Source organism: Neoarius graeffei, chromosome 18, assembly GCF_027579695.1.
Source record: "Neoarius graeffei isolate fNeoGra1 chromosome 18, fNeoGra1.pri, whole genome shotgun sequence".
Classification (NCBI taxonomy): domain Eukaryota; kingdom Metazoa; phylum Chordata; class Actinopteri; order Siluriformes; family Ariidae; genus Neoarius; species Neoarius graeffei.
In genome coordinates this window covers 63,135,154-63,160,070 of record NC_083586.1, presented here as the reverse complement: position 1 = coordinate 63,160,070, position 24,917 = coordinate 63,135,154, and the positions used below count along the sequence as shown (strand labels likewise).

General features: G+C 44.8%; 1 protein-coding gene across 1 annotated transcript in view; it reads left to right on the top strand.

Annotated features, from left to right (window-relative positions):
* Window positions 1-24,917, top strand: part of LOC132866439 (complement C3-like) — a 120,420-nt gene that overhangs the window by 26,121 nt on the left and 69,382 nt on the right. The window contains exons 14-15 of the mRNA XM_060899199.1: window positions 16,392-16,553; window positions 16,757-16,886. Of these exons, the coding sequence (XP_060755182.1) occupies window positions 16,392-16,553; window positions 16,757-16,886 (292 nt within the window). The remainder of the gene's footprint in view (window positions 1-16,391; window positions 16,554-16,756; window positions 16,887-24,917) is intronic.

Genomic DNA, 24,917 nt, shown 5'->3' with positions numbered 1-24,917 from the left:
CGTAGTAGGCTTTGTGTCCTTCTACTCTCGAATCGAGATTCTTTTGGGCACCTGTAAAGGTTGACTGTAGGTGGTGTCGTAGGTCGGCGACATGCTGATGTGCGGTGTATGCAATTGCGATGCTCATGGCCTCTGGTTTGTATAGAAGATGCGGGGGAAGAACCATCTCTCGCCCAGTCATCATCCCAGAGGGTGTGACTTCAGTGGCGCAATGAGGGGTGGACCGAATGGCCCTTAGCACCAAGGGAAGTTTCACATCCCAAATTTTACCATGGTTTGTGACATACTCTCGCAGCATGCTCACAATGGTTTGAATGGCTCGTTCAGCCTGACCAGAGAATTGAGGGTGGTACGCGATATGGAATTTCGCCTCGACGCCTAACATGTTCCACAGCACAGCCATTACACCAGCAGTGAAATGGGTGCCTGTGTCTGAGTCAATGGATAGAGGGAGGTTTTTCAAAGAATTGTGGCCACTAAGGGGAATCGGGATGTCGGGTGTTTCAACAACGGACTCGGTATGCAAAGACATGAACTGAAGTTCATCGGAAATTTGATCTCGCGTGGCGCTTGGTTGATTGGTGTTCACACTAATCTCGTCGCAACGGGTTTGTGCATGTTTTGTGGGATCCAATGACTGTGGGATTTTGATTTGTGTGAAGCTGACTAAGTTTAGGTTGCAGGGCTTGGTTGGGATTGGGTCGCCTTGTGAGAGCCGTGTCTGAGAGATGGTGGTGAAGACTTTAGTGCATGTGAGAGGCGCGTTTTGTGGGTTTGCCTTCACCACCAGGGGGGCCCTACATCCTGACCCTCGCCTGCTGTTTCAGAGGGATCTCCTTCCCCCTTTTACGAGATATACCCGTGATTCCTGGCCTAGTCATGCCAGCGAATAGCTTGTCATTTTTCTTGGGCTCTTTTATCTTATCTGTTGAGGGGTCTGACCTCTTTTGTAACAGTTCTTCAGTCTCAGCCAACTGGGCTTTCAAAGAGTCCAGCTCTGAGTGGATCTTACCAGGTTGGTCTGAGTCACTGTGTTGGTCGTCTCTACCCTTACGTTTAGAGCTACGGTCGGAACGCTCCTGCCGTTTCTGGCCAGAGCGGGGATGACGGTCTTGCTGCCAACTGCCTTGTTCCCTACGACCCTTTTCATGTGATGGATGGTTGCCATAGTCACTGTGGACTTGCCTTCGGTCCCTCCTGGCCTTACCTTGCCGATTTCTCCACTCACCCTTGTGATGGCTCGGCAAAGGGTGGTTCGGACCGGGATTTCTCCAGGGGGGTCCCCCTTTTGGAGCTTGGCCTCCTTCTAAGGCTAGCGGGGGCTCGTCTGCATCCTGGAGCCTAAGGACTAAGGACTCTGGGTTCATCATTGTTTCCGTTTGCGGTTTTGACAATGGTCTCCCAGGTCATTTGGGCTAGTCGCCTAATTTCCCTCATCAAATTGTGACCTCGTCAACACGTCAGTGTGACTTGAGTCCACACACTTGGGTGAAGGTTATGTAAGAAGAGAGATTTGAAGCCTCTATCTTCTTCCAAGCCTGGTGTGCTACTACCCTGGAAATAGGCAGTACGTAGCCATCTATAATATTCATGAGGCGCCTCAGACTGTTTTTGTTTGATTTGTATAGTACACAATGTCGCGGAGGTTTCATCCATGTATGGCGCATATTCTTCCCTCATGTAATTGCGAAGTTTCGAGTAACTATTGCGAACGTTTGGTGGTAGTGTCTCTAAAAAGGCACAGACGCTGCTACTGGAGGTCTTCCAGATCAGTTTGAGTTTTTCTCGCGTTGTGGCTTTCGGTAGGTCTATCAGGCATCGGTCAATTTCTCGTAAATAATCATTTACATTAGTTCTTTTATTATTGGGATCGAATTGCTCGATATCTTGGGCAAGTAGGTCAATTTGCCGTATACGGAGGGCTTGGTGCACGTCCTTGTGCGACCTTCTTGACTCTTCTGAGCACTCACTATCTAAGCTACTCTGGTGTTGTTCCCGTTTCGCACTAGATTCATAGCCTGATTCATCCGAAGATTGATCAGGGATACTGTAGCACACTGACCTGGGTGTGCTATGGTCCTGGGCTCGGGATGAGCACAGTACGGCTCCACCCTGGCTAAACGACGAAGTTGTATAGCAAGTTGGAGTTTGTCGGGGTGTCTGGTTCTCGACCAGATCATCTACGGTGTCCGGTTCGGACGCCTCTTCCCGCTCTGAACTTTGGCACATTATTGGGGGTCTTTCACGCCCCTCGCGCTCTTCCTGGGGGGTCTGCTCCTCGGCAGCCCTCTTGGAAGCCATTTCGGCTTTCTCTAGCCGTTCGGCGCAATCATCAATGGAGGTCTTCAAGAGCTCACGCTCCCTATGTAAATTATTATTATCGGCTGCCAGCATGGCGTTGCTGGTGGTCAGCCTTTCAACCTCTCCGCGGAGGCGTCTGATTTCTGAATCAGTATCTCGGAAATATGACAGGAATAGCTTACCGAGTGCCGCTTGGACACTAAAAGTTGTTCTTTTTGGATCTCTCATATGTTCATTCGAGTTATCTATGTTGTTTTGGCATTCACTCTTACTCGTGTTCCTAATGTTTGCCTTTTCGGAGGCAGAGCAGTGAATGAGGTCTGCGATGAACTCAAAGAGAGACACGTCTTGAGCATTGTCTTCAAATTTTGAGACACGAGGGGATGCCATTTTACTTAGGCTGGATACTAGATAAGTAATTAATCAATGAGTTAATTATTAATTAATTGTTATTAACATTAACTATGTAATAATTAATTAAGATTTGTTTGTAAATGCTCTCTTATCCTAAGTTGAATAGGTTATGAGTATTGGTGATTTGGTTATCACTCTACTGTTAACCGTTTAACACACCTGGGGATATACCTCAGCAGTTGCTGAATCAACTGGTAGTTTATTTGTTGTTGCAACAATATTCAAGAAGTCAACAAACCAATCGCCTCACACGGGGCACCAATTTTCACTGTAGGTGCATTTGGTAATTATGAAGTGATCTCATTAAATCAGTCTCATTAAATTTGAAGGTTAATAATCAAATTGAATCAATCCCATTGAATCGTTTAATTTGACTCATTTGAATTGAATCATACCATAGAATCAGTCTCATTGAATTGTTTGAAGTGAATCATTCAGGTGAATCATTTAGTGAATCATTTAATGAATCATTTAGTGAATTGTTCAATGAATCATTTAGTGAATCATACCATTAATCCTGGTGCTTAATAATAAATTACCAAACAGCTAAATTATGGTATATTTCCAAATTATTACAATCACTTACCATATTACATAACTTATATGCACCTTTTTGAATTCTTTGAGAGATTGGGGACTTCAGATATTTATTGGAACACAAATAAAACAGAGTTTGTTCAATAAATGAATTTATTATAACAAAGATAAAAAAAATGAATAATAGCAGATTAAATATATACAGGGAGGTGTGTGTGTATATATATATATATATATATATATATATATATATATATATATATATATATATGTATATGTATGTATGTGTGTGTGTGTGTGTGAGAGAGAGAGAGAGACCTTGTGTGGGTGTGCCTTACAAGAGGGTTAGCTTTGTGTTGCTAATGCCGCTTTTCCACTACAAATGCGGCTGAGTCGGGCTGAGCCGTGCCGTGCTGAGTCGGGCTGAGCGGGGCTGTTGGAGTTGCATTTCGACTACAACCGCGCTGAACCGTGCTGGCTGGAAGTGGGTGGACACATTGGGTGGAGTTAGCGAAAGTGGGTGGACGTCAGGTGATGTCATTAAGCGGCGCAAACAGTGACATCAGTGATCTTTTAAGTGGTAGTCTCACGACCCGGATAGTAAACAATAAACATGGAGGACATGGAGTTGTTAGTGTTGCTGGTCTTGGTGCTGTGGCTTGTTGTCACCGACAACGCGGACAGATACTGGCAAGAGCGTATAGATGAGGCGAGGCGCATAAGGCTTCAGAAATTCTCGAAATTCGTAATTCTTCTCTTTCCGGGTTTGCGGTGTTTACAGATCCCAGCGCGCTCGCGGGGCGTGTGTGGGCATGTGAGGACACTCCTCCTCACCAATCAGTGCACAGGGGAGTGTCTGCTCATGCCCCCAGCCTCACTCGGCTCGCTTTGGCTCGCTTCAGCCCCACTCCAAAACGGTGTGAGTTTTAGGGGCTAAGCAGGGCTGAAACGAGCTGAGTCGTGCTGGTTTTTGGTAGTCGAAACGCGAGCCGTGTCGGGCTGAAGTGAGCTGAAGCGAGCTGAAGTGAGCTGAAAAAGGGTAGTGGAAAAGGGCCATAAGTAGACAAAGGAATGCTATCATGTGCTTTGTGTGTGCCACGTGTCTGGGTAGGCCTGGGTTAGCCTCGTGTAGCTAACTACACATGATGAAGGCCTTGAGACAATACAATTAGCCCTAGAGGCTAATGGAACAAAAGAATTAGCTTTGGACACTAATGAGCCAAAAGAAATTAACCATAGGCTAATTTCACTCACTTATAACAGTATTGAATCCACTGAAACCTTGATAAGGTCAAAATGTGTGTTAAGGAAATTAAAGTGTTAGTCAGAGAGGAGCATGCACAGCCTATCTATTAAACAATTGAGAGAACATAGAACCAAAATAAATCAATTCAACACGCTAAGTGTTTATAGTGTGCACAATTAAACAGTTTGAGTTTAAATTCACACTTTCAATAAAGCAAATTCCTAAGACTATCTTAATTATGCCCAAAATATATTTTACTCAATATCTTGCCTCTAGCAAGGTTCTGAGAAGATGTTCGCCGTTGTAGAGCTTCACTGTTCATGAAGCATGTGAGTCGATTCCGTGAGTCGATTCCATGGACAGAGAACTTCTCTTGATCCGACACGTCGTGGCTCATGATGAGAAGAAAAGTCTCTGATTAAAATTAATGTGCACAGCACTTCAATCAGGAGGAATTCTGGTCGCTCCTAATTACAAATTAAAACTGCGTTTGGGCGGCAGTCATGACATCACTTCTAATACGAATGAACCGGATGTAACTCAGGTTGAGTTTAAAGATCGCACGACTCTGGAGTTTACCTTGGCCAAGGGTAAGAAAGAAATTGCGCTAAATCGTGGATCTTGCAAGAAAGGAAGAAAAAAGAAAAGACGTCTTTATCTGGTTTGCCCGAAAAGAGCAATCTCTCTGTGTCCAGACTCCTTGGAGTCCAGGCAGAAAGAGAAAGAGCTAGGAGTGTCCTTGTGGTTCATGCCCTCCTGGGGGATGACGTAGATGATCCCGCCCCGGCGTGACGCAGGTCAACGCGAAAGTGGGCTGATGGGAAATGTAGTTTCCTAGTGGAATGTACCTACAGGTGATTTTATGAAAAATAATTATTCCTTAGTCAGGGATTTTTAATTTTTTTTAATTCACTTGATTTAAGGGTTACATTTTTCTACAATTTTCAGTGTGAGATTATGCTTCTGCAATAAAAATTGAATTTATTTTAAGGCTTTTACCACATCTTAACCGGGGTGCCAATAATTGTGGAGGGCACTGTGTATATATATATCGTCTTGTCTTCTTCCGCTTATCCGGGGCCGAGTCGTGGAGGCAGCAGTCTGAGCATGGAAGCCCAAACTTCCCTTTCCCCAGACTCCTTGGCCAGCTCCTCAGGAAGAACACCGAGGCGTTCCCAGGCCAGCCGAGAGACATAGTCCCTCCAGCATGTCCTGGGTCTTCCCCGGGGCCTCCTCCTGGGGGGACATGCCTGGAACACCTCCCCAGGGAGGCGTCTAGGAGGCATCCGAAAGAGATGCCCGAACCACCTCAGCTGATTCCTCTCAATGTGAAGGAGCAGCGGCTCTACTCCAAGCTCCTACAAAGTGACTGTGCTTCTCACCCTAAGGGAGCGCCCATCCACCCTGCAAAGGAAACTCATTTCAGCCGCTTGTATCCACGATCTTGTACTTTCAGTCATTACCCAAAGTTCATGACCATAGGTGAGAGTCGGAACGTAGATCAACCGGTAAATCGAGAGCTTCGCCTTTTGGCTCAGCTCCTTCTTCACCATGACAGACCCGTAAAGCGACTGCATCACCCCAGAGGCCGCACCGATCCGCCTGTTGATCTCACACTCTATCCTTCCCTTACTCATGAAGAAGATCTCGAGATATTTAAACTCCTCCACTTGAGGCAGGACTTCTCCACCAACCTGGAGAGGGCAAGCCACCCTTTTCCGGTCGAGAACCATGGCCTCGGACTTGGAGGTGCTGATTCTCATCCCAGCCGCTTCACACTCGACTGCAAACCGCCCCAGTGCATGCTGAAAGGCCTGGTTTGAAGAAGCCAACAGGACAACATCATCTGCAAAAAGCAGAGATGAAATCCTGTGGTTCCCAAACAGGATTCCTTCCGGCCCCTGGCTGCACCTAGAAATTCTGTCCATAAAGATTATGAACAGAACCGGTGACAAAGGGCAGCCCTGCTGGAGTCCAATATGCACTGGGAACAGGTCTGACTTACTGCCAGCAATGTGAACCAGACTCCTGCTCCGTTCGTACAGGGACCGGACAGCCCTTAGCAAAGAGCCCCGAACCCCATACTCCCGAAGCACCCCCCACAGAATACCACGAGGGACATGGTCAAATGCCTTCTCCAAATCCACAAAGCACATGTGGACTGGTTGGGCAAACTCCCATGAACCCTCGAGCACCCTATGAAGGGTATAGAGCTGGTCCAGTGTTCCGCGACCAGGACGAAAACCGCATTGTTCTTCCTGGATCCAAGGTTCGACTATTGGCCGAATTCTCCTGTCCAGTACCCTAGAGTAAACCTTCCCTGGGAGGCTGAGAAGTGTGATTCCCCTATAATTGGAGCACACTCTCCCGGTCCCCTTTCTTAAAAAGAGGGACCACCACCCCAGTCTGCCACTCCAGAGGCACTGTCCCCGACCGCCACGCGATGTTGCAGAGGCATGTCAGCCAAGACAGCCCCACAACATCCAAAGACTTGAGATACTCGGGGCGGATCTCATCCACCCCCGGTGCCTTGCCACCGAGGAGCTTGCTAACCACCTCAGTGACTTCGGCTTGGGTAATGGATGAGTCCACCTCTGAGTCATCAGCCTCCGCTTCCTCAGTGGAAGACGTAACAGTGGGATTGAGGAGATCCTCGAAGTATTCCTTCCACCACCTGACAATTTCCCCAGTCAAGGTCAACAGCTCCCCACACGTACTGTAAACAGTGTTGGCAGAGCATTGCTTCCCCCTCCTGAGGCACTGGACGGTTTGCCAGAATTTCTTCGAGGCCGACTAATAGTCCTCCTCCATGGCCTCACCAAACTCCTCCCAGTTCCGAGTTTTTGCTTCCGCAACTGCCCGAGCTGTGGCACGCCTGGCCTGCCGATACCCATCAGCTGCCTCAGGAGTCCCGGAGGCCAACATGGCTCAATAGGACTCCTTCTTCAGCTTGACGGCATCCCTTACTTCCGGTGTCCACCACCGGGTTTGGGGATTGCCGCCATGACAGGCACCGGAGATCTTGCAGCCACAGCTCCGAACAGCCGCGTCAACAATGGAGGCAAAGAACATGGTCCACTCAGACTCAATGTCCCCCACTTCCCTTGGAAGCTGGGAGAAGCTCTCCCGGAGGTGGGAGTTAAAGACCTCCCCGACAGAGTGCTCGGCCAGACGTTCCCAGCAGACCCTCACCATACATTTGGGCCTACCAAGTCTGTCCGGCTTCCTCCTCTGCCAGTGGATCCAACTCACCACCAGGTCGTGATCAGTTGACAGCTCAGCCCCTCTCTTCACCTGAGTGTCCAAGACATAGGGCCAGAAATCCAATGAAACGACAACAAAGTCGATCATCGACCTCTGACCTAAAGTGTCCTGTTGCCACATGCACTTATGGACACCCCTATGCTCGAACATGGTGTTCGTTATGGACAAACCATGACTAGCACAGAAGTCCAATAACAAAACACCACTCGGGTTCATATCGGGGAGGCCGTTCCTCCCAATCACGCCCCTCCAGGTGTCACTGTCATCGCCCACGTGAGTGTTGAAGTCCCCCAGTAGAACAAAGGAGTCCCCAATCTTAGCACCTCTCAGTACCTCTCCCAGGGACTCCAAGAAGGCCAGATACTCTATACTGCTATTCGGCCCGTAGGCACAAACAACAGCAAGAGCCCTCTCCCCGATCCTAAGGCGCAGAGAGGCGACCCTCTCGTTCACTGGGGTAAACTCCAACACATGGCAGCTGAGCTGGGGAGCTATAAGCAATCCCACACCAGCCCACCGCCATTCACCATGGGCGACTCCAGAGAAGTGGAGAGTCCAGCCCTTCTCGAGGGGCTGGGTTCCGGAGCCCAAGATGTGTGTGGAGGTGAGCCCGACTATCTCTAGCCGGTACCTCTCAACCTCCCGTACAAGCTCAGGCTCTTTCCCCCCCAGCGAAGTGACATTCCATGTCCCAACAGCTAGCCACTGTGTTCAGGGATCAGGTCGTCGAGGCCCCTTCCTTCGACTGCCGCCCAATCCACACTGCACCAGTCCCCTACAGCTATGGTACCTCTGTGGGTGGTGAACCCACAGGAGGTCGGGCCCACACCACCGCTTCGGGCTGAGCCTGGCCGGGCCCCCGTGGGCAAAGGCCTGGCCACCAAGTGCTCGCATACAAGCCACAACCCCGGGCCTGGCTCCAGGGTGGGGCCCCGGCTGCGCCATACCGGGCGACGTCACGTTCCTTGAGAAATTGTTATCCATAAGGGGTTTTGGTGAACTGCTCTTAGTCTGGCCTGTCACCTAGGACCTGTCTGCCTTGGGAGACCCTAACAGGGGTTTAATGCCCCAGACAACATAGCTCCTAGGATCATTCAAGCACACAAACCCCTCCACCACAATAAGGTGGCAGTTCTAAGTTCTAGGAGGGGATATATATATATATATATATATATATATATATATATATATATATATAAAAAATCTCCTTCTCACCCCCGGCGGGGGGGGGGGGGGGGGGGGGGGGGGGTGGTATCCATGTCATCCTCAAGCTCGGGTCCTCTACCAGAGGCCTGGGAGTTTGAGGGTTCTGCGCAGTATCTTCGATGTTCCTAGGACTGCGCTCTTCTGGACTGAGGCTTCAGATGTTGTTCCTGGGATTTGCTGGAGCCACTCTCCCAGTTTGGGGGTTACTGCCCCAAGTGCCCCCACTACCACGGGGACCACGCAACCCTTGACCTTCCACATCCGTTCCAGCTGCTCTTTCAACCCTTGATACTTCTCAAGTTTCTCATGTTCCTTCTTCCTGATGTTGGCGTCAGCTGGGATCGCCACATCTATCACCACCACCCTCTTCTGCTCTTTGTCCACCACCACTATGTCCGGTTGGTTAGCCAGGATCTGTTTGTCAGTCTGGAAGCTGAAGTCCCACAGAATCTTGGCCCTGTTGTTCTCAGCCACCTTCTGTGGTATGGCCCATTGGGACTTGGGTATTTCTATTCCATACTGGTTGCAGATGTTCCTGTATACTATCCCAGCCACTTGGTTGTGCCTCTCCATGTACACTGATCCAGCTAGCATCTTACACCCTGCTACTATGTGCTGGACTGTTTCAGGGGCTTCTTTGCACAGTCTGCATCTTGGGTCTGATCTACTCTGGTAGATCCTGGCCTCTATGGCTCTTGTGCTTATGGCCTGTTCTTGTGCTGCCATGATTAGTGCCTCTGTGCTGTCTGTCAGTCCTGCATTATCCAGCCACTGGTAGGATTTCTTGATATCAGCCACTTCCTCTATCTGATGGTGGTACATGCCATGTAGGGGTTTGTCTCTCCAGGTTGTCTGTTCCTCCTCCTCCTCTGCACTCTCATCAGGGTTCTGCTGCCTGAGACATTCACTTAGCAGTTCATCCTTTGGGGCCATCTTTCTGATGTATTCTCGGATTTTCGATGTTTCATCCTGGACCGTGGTCTTGACGCTCACTAGCCCTCGGCCTCCCTCTTTCCGCTTAGTGTATAGTCTCAGGGTGCTGGACTTGGGGTGGAACCCTCCATGCATGGTGAGGAGCTTTCTAGTCTTGATATCTGTGGCTTCTATCTCCTCCTTTGGCCAGTTTATGATACCAGCGGGGTATCTGATGACTGGTAGCACGTACAAGTTGATGGCTCGGACCTTGTTCTTACCATTCAGCTGACTTTTCAGGACCTGCCTTACTCTCTGGAGGTATTTGGCTGTGGTTGACTTCCTTGTGGCCTCTTCATGGTTTCCATTAGCCTGTGGGATGCCAAGGTACTTGTAGCTGTCTTGGATATCACCTATGTTGCCCTCTGGTAGGTCAATCCCTTCAGTCTGGATCATCTTGCCTCTCTTTGAAACCATCCGGCCACACTTGTCCAATCCGAATGACATCCCTATGTCATCGCTGTAGATCCGGGTGGTGTGGATCAGCGAGTCTATTTCTCACTCGTTCCTGGCATACAGCTTGATGTCATCCATGTAGAGCAGGTGGCTGATTGTTGCCCCACTATGGAATCGGTACCCATAGCCGCTCTTCGTGATGATCTGACTGAGGGGGTTGAGGCCTATGCAGAACAGCAGTGGTGATAGCGCATCTCCTTGGTATATGCCGCACTTGATGTTGACTTGGGCAATGAGTTTTGAGTTGGCCTCTAGGGTTGTCTTCCACATTTCCATTGAGTTCTGTATGAAGGTCCTTAGGTTCCTGTTGATCTTATACAGTTCCAGACATTCCAGTATCCATGTGTGTGGCATTGAGTCGTAGGCTTTCTTGTAGTCAATCCAGGCAGTGCACAGGTTGGTCTGTCTCTTCTTACATTCGCAGGCGACTGTTCTATCGACCAGTAGCTGGTGCTTGGCTCCTCTGGTGTTACTGCCAATTCCTTTCTGTGCCTCGCTCATGTATTGAGCCACATGCTTACTCATTTTTGCCGCAATGATGCCTGACAGGGCCTTCCATGTTGTGCAGAGACAGGTAATTGGCCGGTAGTTGGATGGGAATGGTCCCTTCTGGGGGTCCTTCATGATTAGGACTGTCCTGCCTTGGGTTAGCCATTCTGGGTGGGTTCCATCCCTCAGCAGCTGGTTCATCTGTGCTGCTAGGCGTTCATGGAGTGCAGTTAGCTTCTTCAGCCAGTACGTATGGATCATATCAGGGCCTGGTGCTGTCCAGCTCTTCATCTTTGACACTCTTTCTTGGATGTCTGCCATTGAGATGGTTACTGGTTCTTGTTCTGGGAGGTTGCTGTGGTCAGCTCTTAGGTCCACTAACCATTGGGCATCGGTGTTGTATGATGCCTTTCTTTCCCATATGTCTTTCCAGTATTTTTCCACCTCAGCTCTTGGTGGGTCTGACCGGTTGTTGTTCCCCTGCCATTGAGAGTACGCCTTGGCTGGTTCAGTGGAGAACAGCTTGTTTATTCTCCTGGCCTCTCCTTCCTTGGTGTATCTCTTCAACCGGGTGGCCAGAGCTGTTAGTCGCTGTTTGGCAGTTTCGAGTGCCTCTGGTATGGAGAGTGAGTTGTACTTCCTGGGCGCCCCTTTATTCACCATGTTCCCTTTCTGTAGTTCAGCTAGCTGGCTAACTTCTCTCCTTGCTGCCTTTATCTTGGCCTCTAATCGTCTCTTCCATGGTGGATACTGTTTGTTATGTCCCGAGCCCACCTTGTGTCCAAGCATCTCCATGATTACATGATTGCTGTACTGTGTATCAGCTTGTTGGTCTCAGTGATGGTTCTTGTGGAGATTGTCTTCAGAGCAGCATTCACATCTACTAGTAGTTCTGAAGGTACTTGGCAACTCAGCTTCGGTATTCGTCGGGGGCTCCAGGTTTCCAGTTGGGTCACGATCTTCCTTCTCAGGTCAGCAGCTCTTGTGTTGAGGCTGTTAGCTGTTGGGGCTTGGTACCCAATCTCTGGTTGTGGGGATGATGACATCTCCCCGCTGACCTGTCTTCCTGGCTCCCCTTTGCCGTAGCATCGTTGTTGTATTTCATTAATCTCTAGTTGTGATAGATGTTATGGATGTTGGAACACTGGGCTAATAGCTGTTTCTTTGTTAGCCTTGATTGTGGGTTTTGAAGTATCCAATGGTCCCACATTCACTGCATGTATCCCCTCTCTCTGGGATTGCTTGTATAGTAGCATTCCAGCAAATCCGTATTTTCTGTCCTCGTCCATTGATGTCTTGTTCCAGTAACCCATTTCTCATCAGTTTGCCCTGGTTCCCTAGCAACTGACGCAGACCTTGTTGACCCGGGAGACGTCTGAGCCGGTATGACTCTATCAGTTATGTTTTCACTCATTCCTGAGGTAGGCTGATATATCATGAGGGGTTTTGCCTAAGGAACCTTACTGGATGATGTTTTGCCCCGACCGGGATTCGAACCCCGATCTCCTGCGTCGTAGTCAGTGAGCGTTACCACTGTACTATCCAGCTGAGAGATATATATATATATCTCCACGGTATATATATATATATATATACAAAACCCCGATTCCAAAAAAGTTGGGACAAAGTACAAATTGTAAATAAAAATGGAATGCAATGATGTGGACGTTTCAAAATTCCATATTTTATTGAGAATAGAACAGAGATGACATATCAAATGTTTAAATTGAGAAAATGTATCATTTAAAGAGAAAAATTAGGTGATTTTAAATTTCATGACAACACCACATCTCAAAAAAGTTGGGACAAGGCCATGTTTACCACTGTGAGACATCCCCTTTTCTCTTTACAACAGTCTGTAAACGTCTGGGGACTGAGGAGACAAGTTGCTCAAGTTTAGGGATAGGAATGTTAACCCATTCTTGTCTAATGTAGGATTCTAGTTGCTCAACTGTCTTAGGTCTTTTTTGTCGTATCTTCCATTTTATGATGCACCAAATGTTTTCTATGGGTGAAAGATCTGGACTGCAGGCTGGCCAGTTCAGTACCCGGACCCTTCTCCTACGCAGCCATGATACTGTAATTGATGCAGTATGTGGTTTGGCATTGTCAAGTTGGAAAATGCAAGGTCTTCCCTGAAAGAGACGTTGTCTGGATGGGAGCATATGTTGCTCTAGAACCTGGATATACCTTTCAGCATTGATGGTGTCTTTCCAGATGTGTAAGCTGCCCATGCCACACGCACTAATGCAACCCCATACCATCAGAGATGCAGGCTTCTGAACTGAGCGCTGATAACAACTTGGGTCGTCCTTCTCCTCTTTAGTCCGAATGACACGGCGTCCCTGATTTCCATAAAGAACTTCAAATTTTGATTCATCTGACCAAAGAACAGTTTTCCACTTTGCCACAGTCCATTTTAAATGAGCCTTGGCCCAGAGAAGACATCTGCGCTTCTGAATCATGTTTAGATACAGCTTCTTCTTTGAACTATAGAGTTTTAGCTGGCAACGGTGGATGGCACGGTGAATTGTGTTCACAGATAATGTTCTCTGGAAATATTCCTGAGCCTATTTTGTGATTTCCAATACAGAAGCATGCCTGTATGTGATGCAGTGCCATCTAAGGGCCCGAAGATCACGGGCACCCAGTATGGTTTTCCGGCCTTGACCCTTACGCACAGAGATTCTTCCAGATTCTCTGAATCTTTTGATGATATTATGCACTGTAGATGATGATATGTTCAAACTCTTTGCAATTTTACACTGTCAAACTCCTTTCTGATATTGCTCCACTATTTGTTGGCACAGAATTAGGGGGATTGGTGATCCTCTTCCCATCTTTACTTCTGAGAGCCGCTGCCACTCCAAGATGCTCTTTTTTACCCAGTCATGTTAATGACCTATTGCCAATTGACCTAATGAGTTGCAATTTGGTCCTCCAGCTGTTCCTTTTTTGTACCTTTAACTTTTCCAGCCTCTTATTGCCCTGTCCCAACTTTTTTGAGATGTGTTGCTGTCATGAAATTTCAAACGAGCCAATATTTGGCATGAAATTTCAAAATGTCTCACTTTCGACATTTGATATGTTGTCTATGTTCTATTATGAATACAATATCAGTTTTTGAGATTTGTAAATTATTGCAGTCTGTTTTTATTTACAATTTGTACTTTGTCCCAACTTTTTTGGAATCGGGGTTGTGTGTGTATATATATATATATACACACACAACCCCGATTCCAAAAAAGTTGGGACAAAGTACAAATTGTCAATAAAATATATTTATTTTATAAAAGCAAAATGCTTATATATATATATATATATATATATATATATATATATATATATATATATATATATATATATATATATAAGCATTTTGCTTTTGTTCCAGTAGCCCCTTTCTCATCAGTCTGGTTGCCCTGGTTCCTCAACACCTGACACAGACCTTGTTAGACCAGTATGCCTCTTGTTTTTCTGTCTCTCGTTGATGAGGTAGGCAGGTAGTATTAAGTGCTTTGCCTATAAGCCTTTACTGGAATTGTCTCAACCAGGGCATGAACCCCTGACCCCTGTTGAGAGCACTAAGTTAGCGATGTTATTGACTGAGCTATCGAAGAAGACTGGAAGATGGCACAGAGGCACAAATCATAGCTGCACAGGAACAGGCCCTAAACACAAGATCGATAGAGGCTGGGGTCTACCACATGAGGCAGGACTCCAGGTGCAGACTGTGCAAAGATGCCTCTGAGACAATCCAGGAAGAGCATACATGGAAAGCCATAACCAAGAATCTGGCATAGTGTACAGAAACATCTGTGCCGAGTATGGACTTGAAGTCTCATCTCATCATCTCTAGCCGCTTTATCCTGTTCTACAGGGTCGCAGGCAAGCTGGAGCCTATCCCAGCTGACTACGGGTGAAAGGCGGGGTACACCCTGGACAAGTCGCCAGGTCATCACAGGGCTGACACATAAACACAGACAACCATTCACACTCACATTCACACCTACGGTCAATTTAGAGTCACCAGTTAACCTAACCTGCATGTCTTTGGACTGTGGGGGAAACTGGAGCACCCGGAGGAAACCCACACGGACACGGGGAGAACATGCAAACTCCGCACAGAAAGGCCCTCGTCGGCCACGGGGCTTGAACCCAGACCTTCTTGCTGTGAGGCGACAGCGCTAACCACTACACCACCATGCCGCCCCGGACTTGAAGTCTCAAGGTCAAAGTGGGACACACCTTTGAAAGTGGTTGAGAATGACCAAGCTAAAATCCTGTGGGACTTCCAGATACAGACCGACAAACTGGTAATGGCTAATCATTACCATGGACATGGTAGTGGTGGACAAATGGAAGAACAAGGCTGTGGTGATAGATATGGCAATACCAAGTGACAACATCAGGAAAAAGGAACTTGAAAAGCTCGGGAAGTATTGAGGGCTGAAAGAAGAGCTAGAAAAGATGTGGAAGATGAAGACAACAGTGGTCTCTGTGGTGATAAGAGCCCTAGGTGCAGTGACCCCCAAACTAGGAGAGTGGCTCCAACAGATCCCAGGAACAACATCCGACAACTCTGTCCAGAAAAGTGCAGTCCTAGGAACAGCTAAGATACTGCGCAGGGCCCTCAAACTCCCAGGCCTCTGATAGAGGACCCAAGCTCGAAGGAAAAAAGACCACCTGAAGGAGGGGTGAGTGGGGATTTTTTTTAAAAAAATATAGAGAGAGTGAGTAGTTATTAAGAAAATACTATAAAGTGGCAGGTTTCCCAAAATCCTTTTAACGCTAAGAGAGTCTCCACCAGGGGAGAGAGTGTTCATTGTGCTGCTCGCTCTACCATTACCAATGATCTTTGTGCTACAATGCTTTTGGGAACTTGGCAAAGATCAGTAAACAGTAGTAACCTAAACAAGGTCAATATTTAGTCATGAAAGTATTGGGACAGCAAGGCCAATTCTTTTGTATTTGCTATACACTGAAAACAACTGGATTTGACATCAAAAGATGAATGTGAGATGATAGATTACCTGATATTTACATCTAGATCTGATAAACAGCCAAGACCATGGTTCCTTTGGTGGCAGACCACCCAATTTTTCACTCCAACAAGACACTGACCCCAAGTGTACTGGTTCGAATCCATACCGGTAAATCTGAACGTGTTAGAATTGTGTTACCAGTCACCCCATGGTAGATGTGACATGTTCACCAAGTTCGGCTAAGTTTCTGTCCCAAACACACTGTGCTACACTAAATCCTTTTGGACATCACCTTCCCAGAAATTCATATACTCATTTGTTTCCCTTCGACTGGATATAACCAGCTGATTAGTTTGCCATAAACTATTATATTGTTAGCTACCAGTTTTTATCCATCAATTTCCAGGCAAACAAAGCACTGGGTTGAGTAGCCCATTGGCGCTTCCATTTGCCTAGCGGGCCAGCTAACAAATTTGTCCACCCTTGATATATTTTTTCTCTCTTTTCTTTATGTAATGTAGCTAAAACTGGATGTAAAGGAGAGTTTAAATGTCAAGAAGGTATTTAGCCCTCGTGATAAGTTCCATCTCATAGTAACTGGAGATCCAAGTGCCAAGGTTGGCCTGGTAGCTGTGGATAAGGGTGTCTTTGTCCTCCACAAGAACAGACTCACACAGAACCAGGTGAGTAATACCTGGCAGTGTTTTTAATTTTCATTATCTCATGGTTTTATGTTTGGTTTACTCAGGAATCAGGTAAAGGCAAAAAAAAATGTGCCAGAGTCCAGTGTCCTCCAGATTGATCTTGGGACAAAGTTAATCTAACTTTTTGCAAGAAAATTTAGTGCACACATTTACAGTAATATTCTTTTCTTTTTCCCCAACAGATCTGGGACATTATTGAGAAACATGACACTGGCTGTACAGCCGGTGGGGGTAAAGACAGTCTGGGGGTTTTCTATGATGCAGGTCTGCTGTTTCAGTCTGATAAAGCAGGAGGCACCACTGAAAGAACAGGTAACACTTAAAAAATGAATAAAACTCTGTGTGGTGCTGTAATAGATCAATAAATCAACTGCAAGTTGTGTGATGAAGCAGTTACTGCTACCACCCCAAAACAGATTATTTCCACTTTAATAGCACATCCCTAACAGTTTAATTCTACTCATACCACAGCAATTTCCTAACAAATATTTAATCTATTAATCACACATCATACTTTTTAATCCATGTTCATTAATTTGCTCTCGCAGCACTGGGGCAAATTGCTACTCTCACTCAGGATCTTTCTAGTTGTTTATTATTATTATTATTATTATTATTATGGGCGGCACAGTGGTGTAGTGGTTAGCACTGTCGCCTCACAGCAAGAAGGTCCGGGTTCGAGCCCCATGGCCGGCGAGGGCCTTTCTGTGCGCAGTTTGCATGTTCTCCCCGTGTCCGCGTGGGTTTCCTCCGGGTGCTCCAGTTTCCCCCACAGTCCAAAGACATGCAGGTTAGGTTAACTGGTGACTCTAAATTGACCGTAGGTGTGAGTGTGAATGGTTGTCTGTGTCTATGTGTCAGCCCTGTGATGACCTGGCGACTTGTCCAAGGTGTACCCCGCCTTTCGCCCGTAGTCAGCTGGGATAGGCTCCAGCTTGCCTGCGACCCTGTAGAAGGATAAAGTGGCTAGAGATAATGAGATAAGATTATTATTATTATTATTATTATCCTAACATTTTAGGACGCTATTTCTCCCTCAGTTTTCAACCAATCATCACCAAATTTCACATGAATACTTCTGGGCTGAATTAAGTTGATATGACCTTTGATGCTGATCTAGATCACTGAACTGAATGATCCATGAAAAACAGGATTCTTTTCCTCCCTAAGCATCATTTTCTATCTCTTACCATTCCAGATCTATAGGATACAGTGACCAGATGTCCCAGTTTGTAATAGCTAGCGCAAATTACTGTGACTTTAGTCACAGTCTCTATCTAGTTACTATTATTCTTCTACCGTTTTTTAGGACGCTATTTTTTCCTTGGTTTTCAACCAATCATCACCAAATTTCATATGAATACATCTGGGCTGAATTATATTGCTATAACTTTTGGTGCTGATCTGGATCACTGATACGAAATGATCCATCAAAAATGGGATTTTTTTAATCACTTAACTGTCAATTTTCATGATTTTTTTCAATCCTTTTTTTTGTTTATTTTTGGGGGGTTTTGTGTGTTTTCTTCAGGGGGGCAGGGCATAACTTTTCCTCACTAAGCATCATTCTCTAACTCTTACCATTCCAGATCTATAGGGTATGTTCCAGTTTGTAGCAGCTAGCACAAATTACTGTGACTTTATCTAGTTTAAACTTATTGTTGCGGAACATCTCCGCAACAAGTTAGTTTCTGTTATCAATTATATTATAGCAGCTATAAACATTTGCTCTTCCACCAACCTCTCTTTTTTTAACAATAAAATCACGGCTTGTCATGTCACAAGTTTTCTGTCCTGAAAACCTTCCTTCATTGAAAATCTTAGTTCCAGCTTTACCTCTGATTGGTGCAAAATGTTGACACCAGTGTCTCCTTCCATAAATGTGAAACATCTCCTCACTTCAATGACCACTCTATAGCCAAAAGATCATGGACACTTAACCAGCATATCCATATGTGGTTCTTCACCAAACTGTTGACAAAATGGAAGAACACAATTGTGTAGAATGTCTTTGTTTGAATGCAGTAGCATTACAATTTCCCTTCAGTGGAATGAAGGGGTCCAAACCTCTCCCACACTGAACATCTTTGAGATGATCGGGAAAGCTGAATGCACTTGATCTGAATGTTGAATGAATCACTTGATATCAGTGCCTGGCCTCATTAATGCTCTTATGGCTGAATAATAATAATAATAATAATAATAATAATAATAATAATAATAATAATAATTTATTTCTATGTGCATTCCATAACAATCTCAATGTCCTTACAATAATATATGTGAAATAATAATAATAATAATAATAATAATAATAATAATAATAATAATAAATATCTAATATCCATGAAAACTCATTTACATAAAAATATTATCAAAGAAAATAAGAAAATAAGAGAGGTGAAAGAAGGAGTCCAAACGCTCCAACAAAACTCCGATGAAACGCTGAGATTCCCTCCCCCGTCCCCCTCATAACTGATCACAAATCAAATATTCATGAAAAAAATACTCAAATATAGAAAACCACGAAATTCAAAAGTCTAAGACTGGAAAATAAGACATATTAGTCCATAATATACAGTACTCATAAAAAAAATAAAATTAAATAAAATTAAGAAATAAGAAAGATGAGAGAAAGAATCCAAACGCCCCAGCAAACAAAATGTTGAGATTCCCTCTCCCATCTCTCTCATAAAGATAACAATCAAGAAACATAAAAGTTCAAAAATCAAAACTAGGATGAGATATGTAAATCAAAAAGATAAGTCTTAAGTCCTTTTTGAAAATCATTAATGTCAGTTGATTCTTTTAAGGCCTTTGGAAGTTGATTCCACAGTCTCGGTGCACATGAAGCGAACGCACGCTTTCCATAAGTATCGGTTCTGTAACATGGCGTAGAAAGAACGATGATGTTAGTACTGTTAGAGCGTAGTGTCCATAGTGGCTTCTTCACCACCAGTAGATCGCTGAGGTATGATGGCACTAATCCATTGAGTACTTTGAAGGTCATCAACAAGATCTTAAATATTATTCTCTTCTTCACTGTCAGCCAATGAAGTGAGCGTAAGACAGGTGTGATGTGGTCATATTTCTTCTTCAAAGTAACCATCTTTGCAGCTGCATTTTGGATGCGCTGCAATTTCGACAAGTCCTTATCGGGGAGACCATACAACAAACTGTTGCAATAGTCCAGCTTGGATGTTATGAATGCATGTACAAGCTTTTCCGTGGCGGCAGTGTAAAGATATTTTCTAATCTGACCAATACGTCTGAGAGAATGTGAAGCGGATTTACATATGTTACTGACCTGGGAAGACATCTTAAGATGGTGATCAAAGATGACCCCAAGATCACGTGCTTCAGATATTGGCTCCTTCACAGATTCACCAATGGTGACACACTGGATGGCATCATTGCCTTCAGATCAGGTGATGCGGCTCTGTACAGTGCAGCACGCTCCAGACTTAAGAGTGGCATCCGTAAGGCCAAGTCTGATTATAGGAGGAAGACTGAATACCACCTGGATAGCAACAACAGCAGGCAGGTGTGGCAGGGAATCCAGCAGATTACCAACTACAAGACCAAAGCTGGGGGTGCTGAAGGGGATGTTTCGCTGGCAGAAGATCTGAACCACTTCTTCACTCGTTTTGAGGTAAAACCATCAGAGGAAGTAATGCAACACCCCACAGCTGACAATAACAATGTCTTTGTGGTGGAGGAGTATGAGGTGAGGAACATGCTACGGGCTATTAACCCACGAAAGGCACCCGGACCCGATGGCATCTGCGGGCGAGTGCTAAAGGACTGTGCAGACCAGCTGGCGGGGATCTTTACCAAGATTTTCAACCAGTCACTCTCCCAGTTCACCGTACCATCATGTCTAAAGTCCTCCACCACAGTCCCTCTGCCCAAAAAGTCAAATATCACCTCCTTCAATGATTATCGGCCAGTAGCACTCACTCCTGTGATTATGAAATGCTTTGAAAAACTGGTCCGGAAGCACATCTTGTCATTCATCCCCCCCACTTTTAACCCACACCAGTTTGCTTATAGGGGGAACAGGGCCACTGAGGATGTGGTAGCCACAGCTCTCCATGCTGCGTTGTCACATCTGGAGCAGCAGGGGAGTTATGCTCGGCTGCTCTTCATAGACTTTAGCTCTGCCTTTAATACCATCCTCCCCAACAGACTGGTGGACAAACTAACAGGCATTGGCATACCATACTCCACCTGTCTTTGGATTAAGAACTTTTTAACAGAGCGCACACAGCGAGTGCGTGTAGGTCATCACACCACCAGGGCCCTCAGCCTCAGCATTGGCTCGCCGCAGGGCTGTGTTAAGTCCTCTGCTGTACACACTCTACACCCATGACTGCTCCCCTGCCTATCTCAGTAACATCATAGTGAAATTTGCTGATGACATCACAGTAGTTGGACTTATCTCAAGGGGGGATGAGTCCACCTACAGAGATGAAGTGGAGCGTTTGGTGGGGTGGTGTGGAGCCAATAACCTGCTCCTGAACATAGCCAAGACCAAGGAGCTGGTCGTGGATTTTAGGAGGAGGAGGACTGCCATCCAGCCACTGGTGATTGAGGGGGTCTGTGTGGAGAGGGTGTCTGATTTCCGCTTTCTGGGAGTCAACATCAAGGAGGACCTGACCTGGGGCGTCAACACCACTGGGCTAGTAAAGAAGGCACAGCAGAGACTTTACTTCCTCAGAGTACTCAGGAAAAACAACATCTGTCAGAGGCTGCTTGTGTCCTTCTACCGCTGCTCAGTGGAGAGTATACTAACATACTGCCTCTGTGTGTGGTTCCCAGGCTGCACTGTAGCACAGAGGAAAGAGCTCCAGGGGGTCATAAAGGCAGCACAGAACATCGTCGGCTGCCCTCTTCCCTCTCTGGAAGACCTGTACAGCACCCGCTGCCTAAAAAAGCCAATTCCATTTTGAGAGACATATCACATCCAGGCCACAACCTGTTTGAACTGCTGCCATCTGGCAGGAGATACAGGTCCATGAAAACCAGGACAAACAGACTGAAAAATAGCTTTTATCCAGCCTCTATTACTGCACTAAATTATGCTATTAAAGTATAGTTTTATATCTACAGCATGAATGTGGAAGTGTATGGCTGTGATATGTGTGGGTGGGTGGGTGAGGTTTGAGTAGTATGTACTTGTGTGTGAGAGGTTTTTGAGTATTCTTCTAATATCTTTTAAATTTCTCTTGTTTTTATTTTAATTATTTATTACTTCACCGAACAAGGACTGCTTAATTTCATTGTACTTGTTACAATGACAAATAAAAGGTATTCTATTCTATCAACTGCAAGATATCGTGACTGAAAATGCAGAACCTCTGTTTTCGTTGTGTTGCACAACAGCTTATTGCACTTCATCCATTGAACAATGTCACTAGCACAGTATTCAAGAGCTTCGATGATGGTAGATCTTTCAAGGCAAGGCAAGGCAAGTTTATTTATATAGCACATTTCATACACAATGGCAGTTCAATGTGCTTTACAGAAGTAAAAACAAAACAGTAAACAATAGAGAATAAAATTACATAAAATAATTTTATTTTTATTCTAATATATAATATTATAATTAAACAATTAATTAAAATCTCATCTCATCTCATTATCTCTAGCCGCTTTATCCTTCTACAGGGTCGCAGGCAAGCTGGAGCCTATCCCAGCTGACTACGGGCGAAAGGCGGGGTACACCCTGGACAAGTCGCCAGGTCATCACAGGGCTGACACAAACACAGACAACCATTCACACCCTCATTCACACCTACGGTCAATTTAGAGTCACCAGTTAACCTAACCTGCATGTCTTTGGACTGTGGGGGAAACCGGAGCACCCGGAGGAAACCCACGCGGACACGGGGAGAACATGCAAACTCCACACAGAAAGGCCCTCGCCGGCCCCGGGGCTCGAACCCAGGACCTTCTTGCTGTGGGGCGACAGCGCTAACCACTACACCACCGTGCCGCCCATTAATTAAAATAATTAAAAGAATTAAAAGAAAATAATAAGAATTAAACAATAGTAGAAATAAAATAATAAAATGAAGTAGTAGTTCAAATAGGAGGAGAAAAAGAAAAAAAGAAACCAGCAGAATAAAATAGAATAAAGTTAAAGTTAAAGTAAATTTGAAACATGCAGAGAAAGTAAAGATTATAAAAAATGTAAAGACGACAATATTAATTATTTAACAGAAAGCATCTGAAAACAGCTTGGTCTTTAACCTAGATTTGAAGCTGCCAACAGCAGGAGCATTTTTAATGTCCTCTGGCAGTTCGTTCCATAGCTGTACTGCATAGTATCTAAAAGCTGCTTCACCATACTTTGTTTTAACAACTGGTTTTAATAGTAAATTTTTCTGTTTCGATATGGTAGATCTGATTGGGTTGCAACATATCAGAGAGGTAATTGGGCCCTGTACCATTTAGAGATTTGTACACCAGCAGCAATGCTTTAAAGTCAATTCTGTAGCTTACAGGAAGCCAGTGAAGGGACCTTAGAATTGGAGTAATGTGCTCTGTTCTTTTTGTTCATGTGAGAACCCTAGCCGCTGCATTTTGAACCAGCTGAAGTCGTTTGATGGTCTTTTTTGGCAGACCTGTGAAAAGGCCATTGCAGTAATCAACCCTACTAGAGATGAAGGCATGTATTAGTTTTTCCAGATCATTTTTTGACATAAGTCCTCTTAGTTTGGAAATGTTTTTTAGGTGATAAAATGCCGTTTTAGTGATTGCTTTCATGTGACTGTCAAAGTTTAGCTCGCTGTCAATGAAAACACCAAGATTTTTAACCATTTTTTTAGTTTTAATCCCTTTTGTGTCAAGAATAGTGGTAATCCTGAGTCTTTCATCTTTTTTTCCAAATAGAATTACTTCTGTTTTATCTGTGTTCAGCTGAAGAAAATTTTGTGACATCCAGCTGTTGATTTGATCGATACACTGGTAGAGACATTCAAGGGGGGCATAATCATTAGGTGATAGAGCAAAATAAATGTGGGTGTCATCTGCATAGCAGTGATACAAAATTGAATTGTTATTGATAATTTGCCCAAGTGGGAGCATATAAAGGTTGAAAAGTAATGGTCCAAGAATCGACCCCTGGGGTACACCACAGGTCAAGGACATTGACGTTGAGGAACAATTTCCCATGGTAACAAAGAAGCTTCTATGTTTTAAGTATGAATTTAACCAATTGATAACTTTACCAGTCAATCCAACCCAGTGTTCAAGTCGATATAGCAGTATGTTGTGATCAACAGTATCAGAAGCTGCACTGAGGTCCAGTAATACCAGGACCGATGTTTTGCCTGCATCAGTATTAAGACGTATGTCATTTATAACTTTAATCAGCGCCATTTCAGTGCTATGATTGGCACGAAATCCTGACTGAAAATTATCAAAACGGCTGTTTGATATCAAGAAGGCAGTTAATTGATTGAAGACAATTTTTTCAAGGATTTTCCCAATGAATGGTAAATTTGATATTGGCCTGTAGTTATTTAATACTGAAGGATCCAGATTATTTTTTTTAAGTAGGGGCTTTACAACGGCTTTTTTTAGGGACACAGGAACAACGCCAGTCTCCAGGGATGTATTTATAATTTGAAGCACATCTGTAATTATAAGATGAAGAACAGACTTAAAAAAGTTGGTGGGCAAAATGTCCAATTCAGATGTTGAGGAACTGAGATTTTGTACAGTTTTTTCAAGAGTCTCATAATCAATTAAACAAAATTCTGACATTGTGTTGAAGTTATCTGTGTCATTGGTGATTGCAGTTTTTCAATTTTTTGCAACTGAGATATATTATGAGGAATATTCTGCCGTATTTTATCAATTTTACCTTTGAAAAAGGATGCAAACTCATTGCATTTATTAACTGAGAGAAGTTCAGGTGCTAATTGTGGTGGGGGATTAGTTAGCTTCTCTATTGTTGAAAATAGCACACGGGCATTGTTCATATTCCTGCTGATGATGTTGGAGAAGAAAAACTGTCTTGCTTTACGAATTTCATAATTATAATTACAAAGCATCTCTTTATGGATTTGATAATGGATGTGAAGTTTAGATTTGCGCCATTTTCTTTCAGTCTTTCTACATTCTCTCTTTAGCAGTTTAACAGCCGGGTACTGCTTCCATGGTGCTTTCTGCTTATCATTGACTCTTTTGATTTTGAATGGAGCAATATCATCCATAATTTGGGTCATATTTAAATTAAAAATTTCCAGTAAATCATCTACAGAGTCTGACATTTTGGTTGAGTTCTGAGAGAGAGCTTGCTCAAAGAGAGCACATGTGTTGTCTTTTATGACT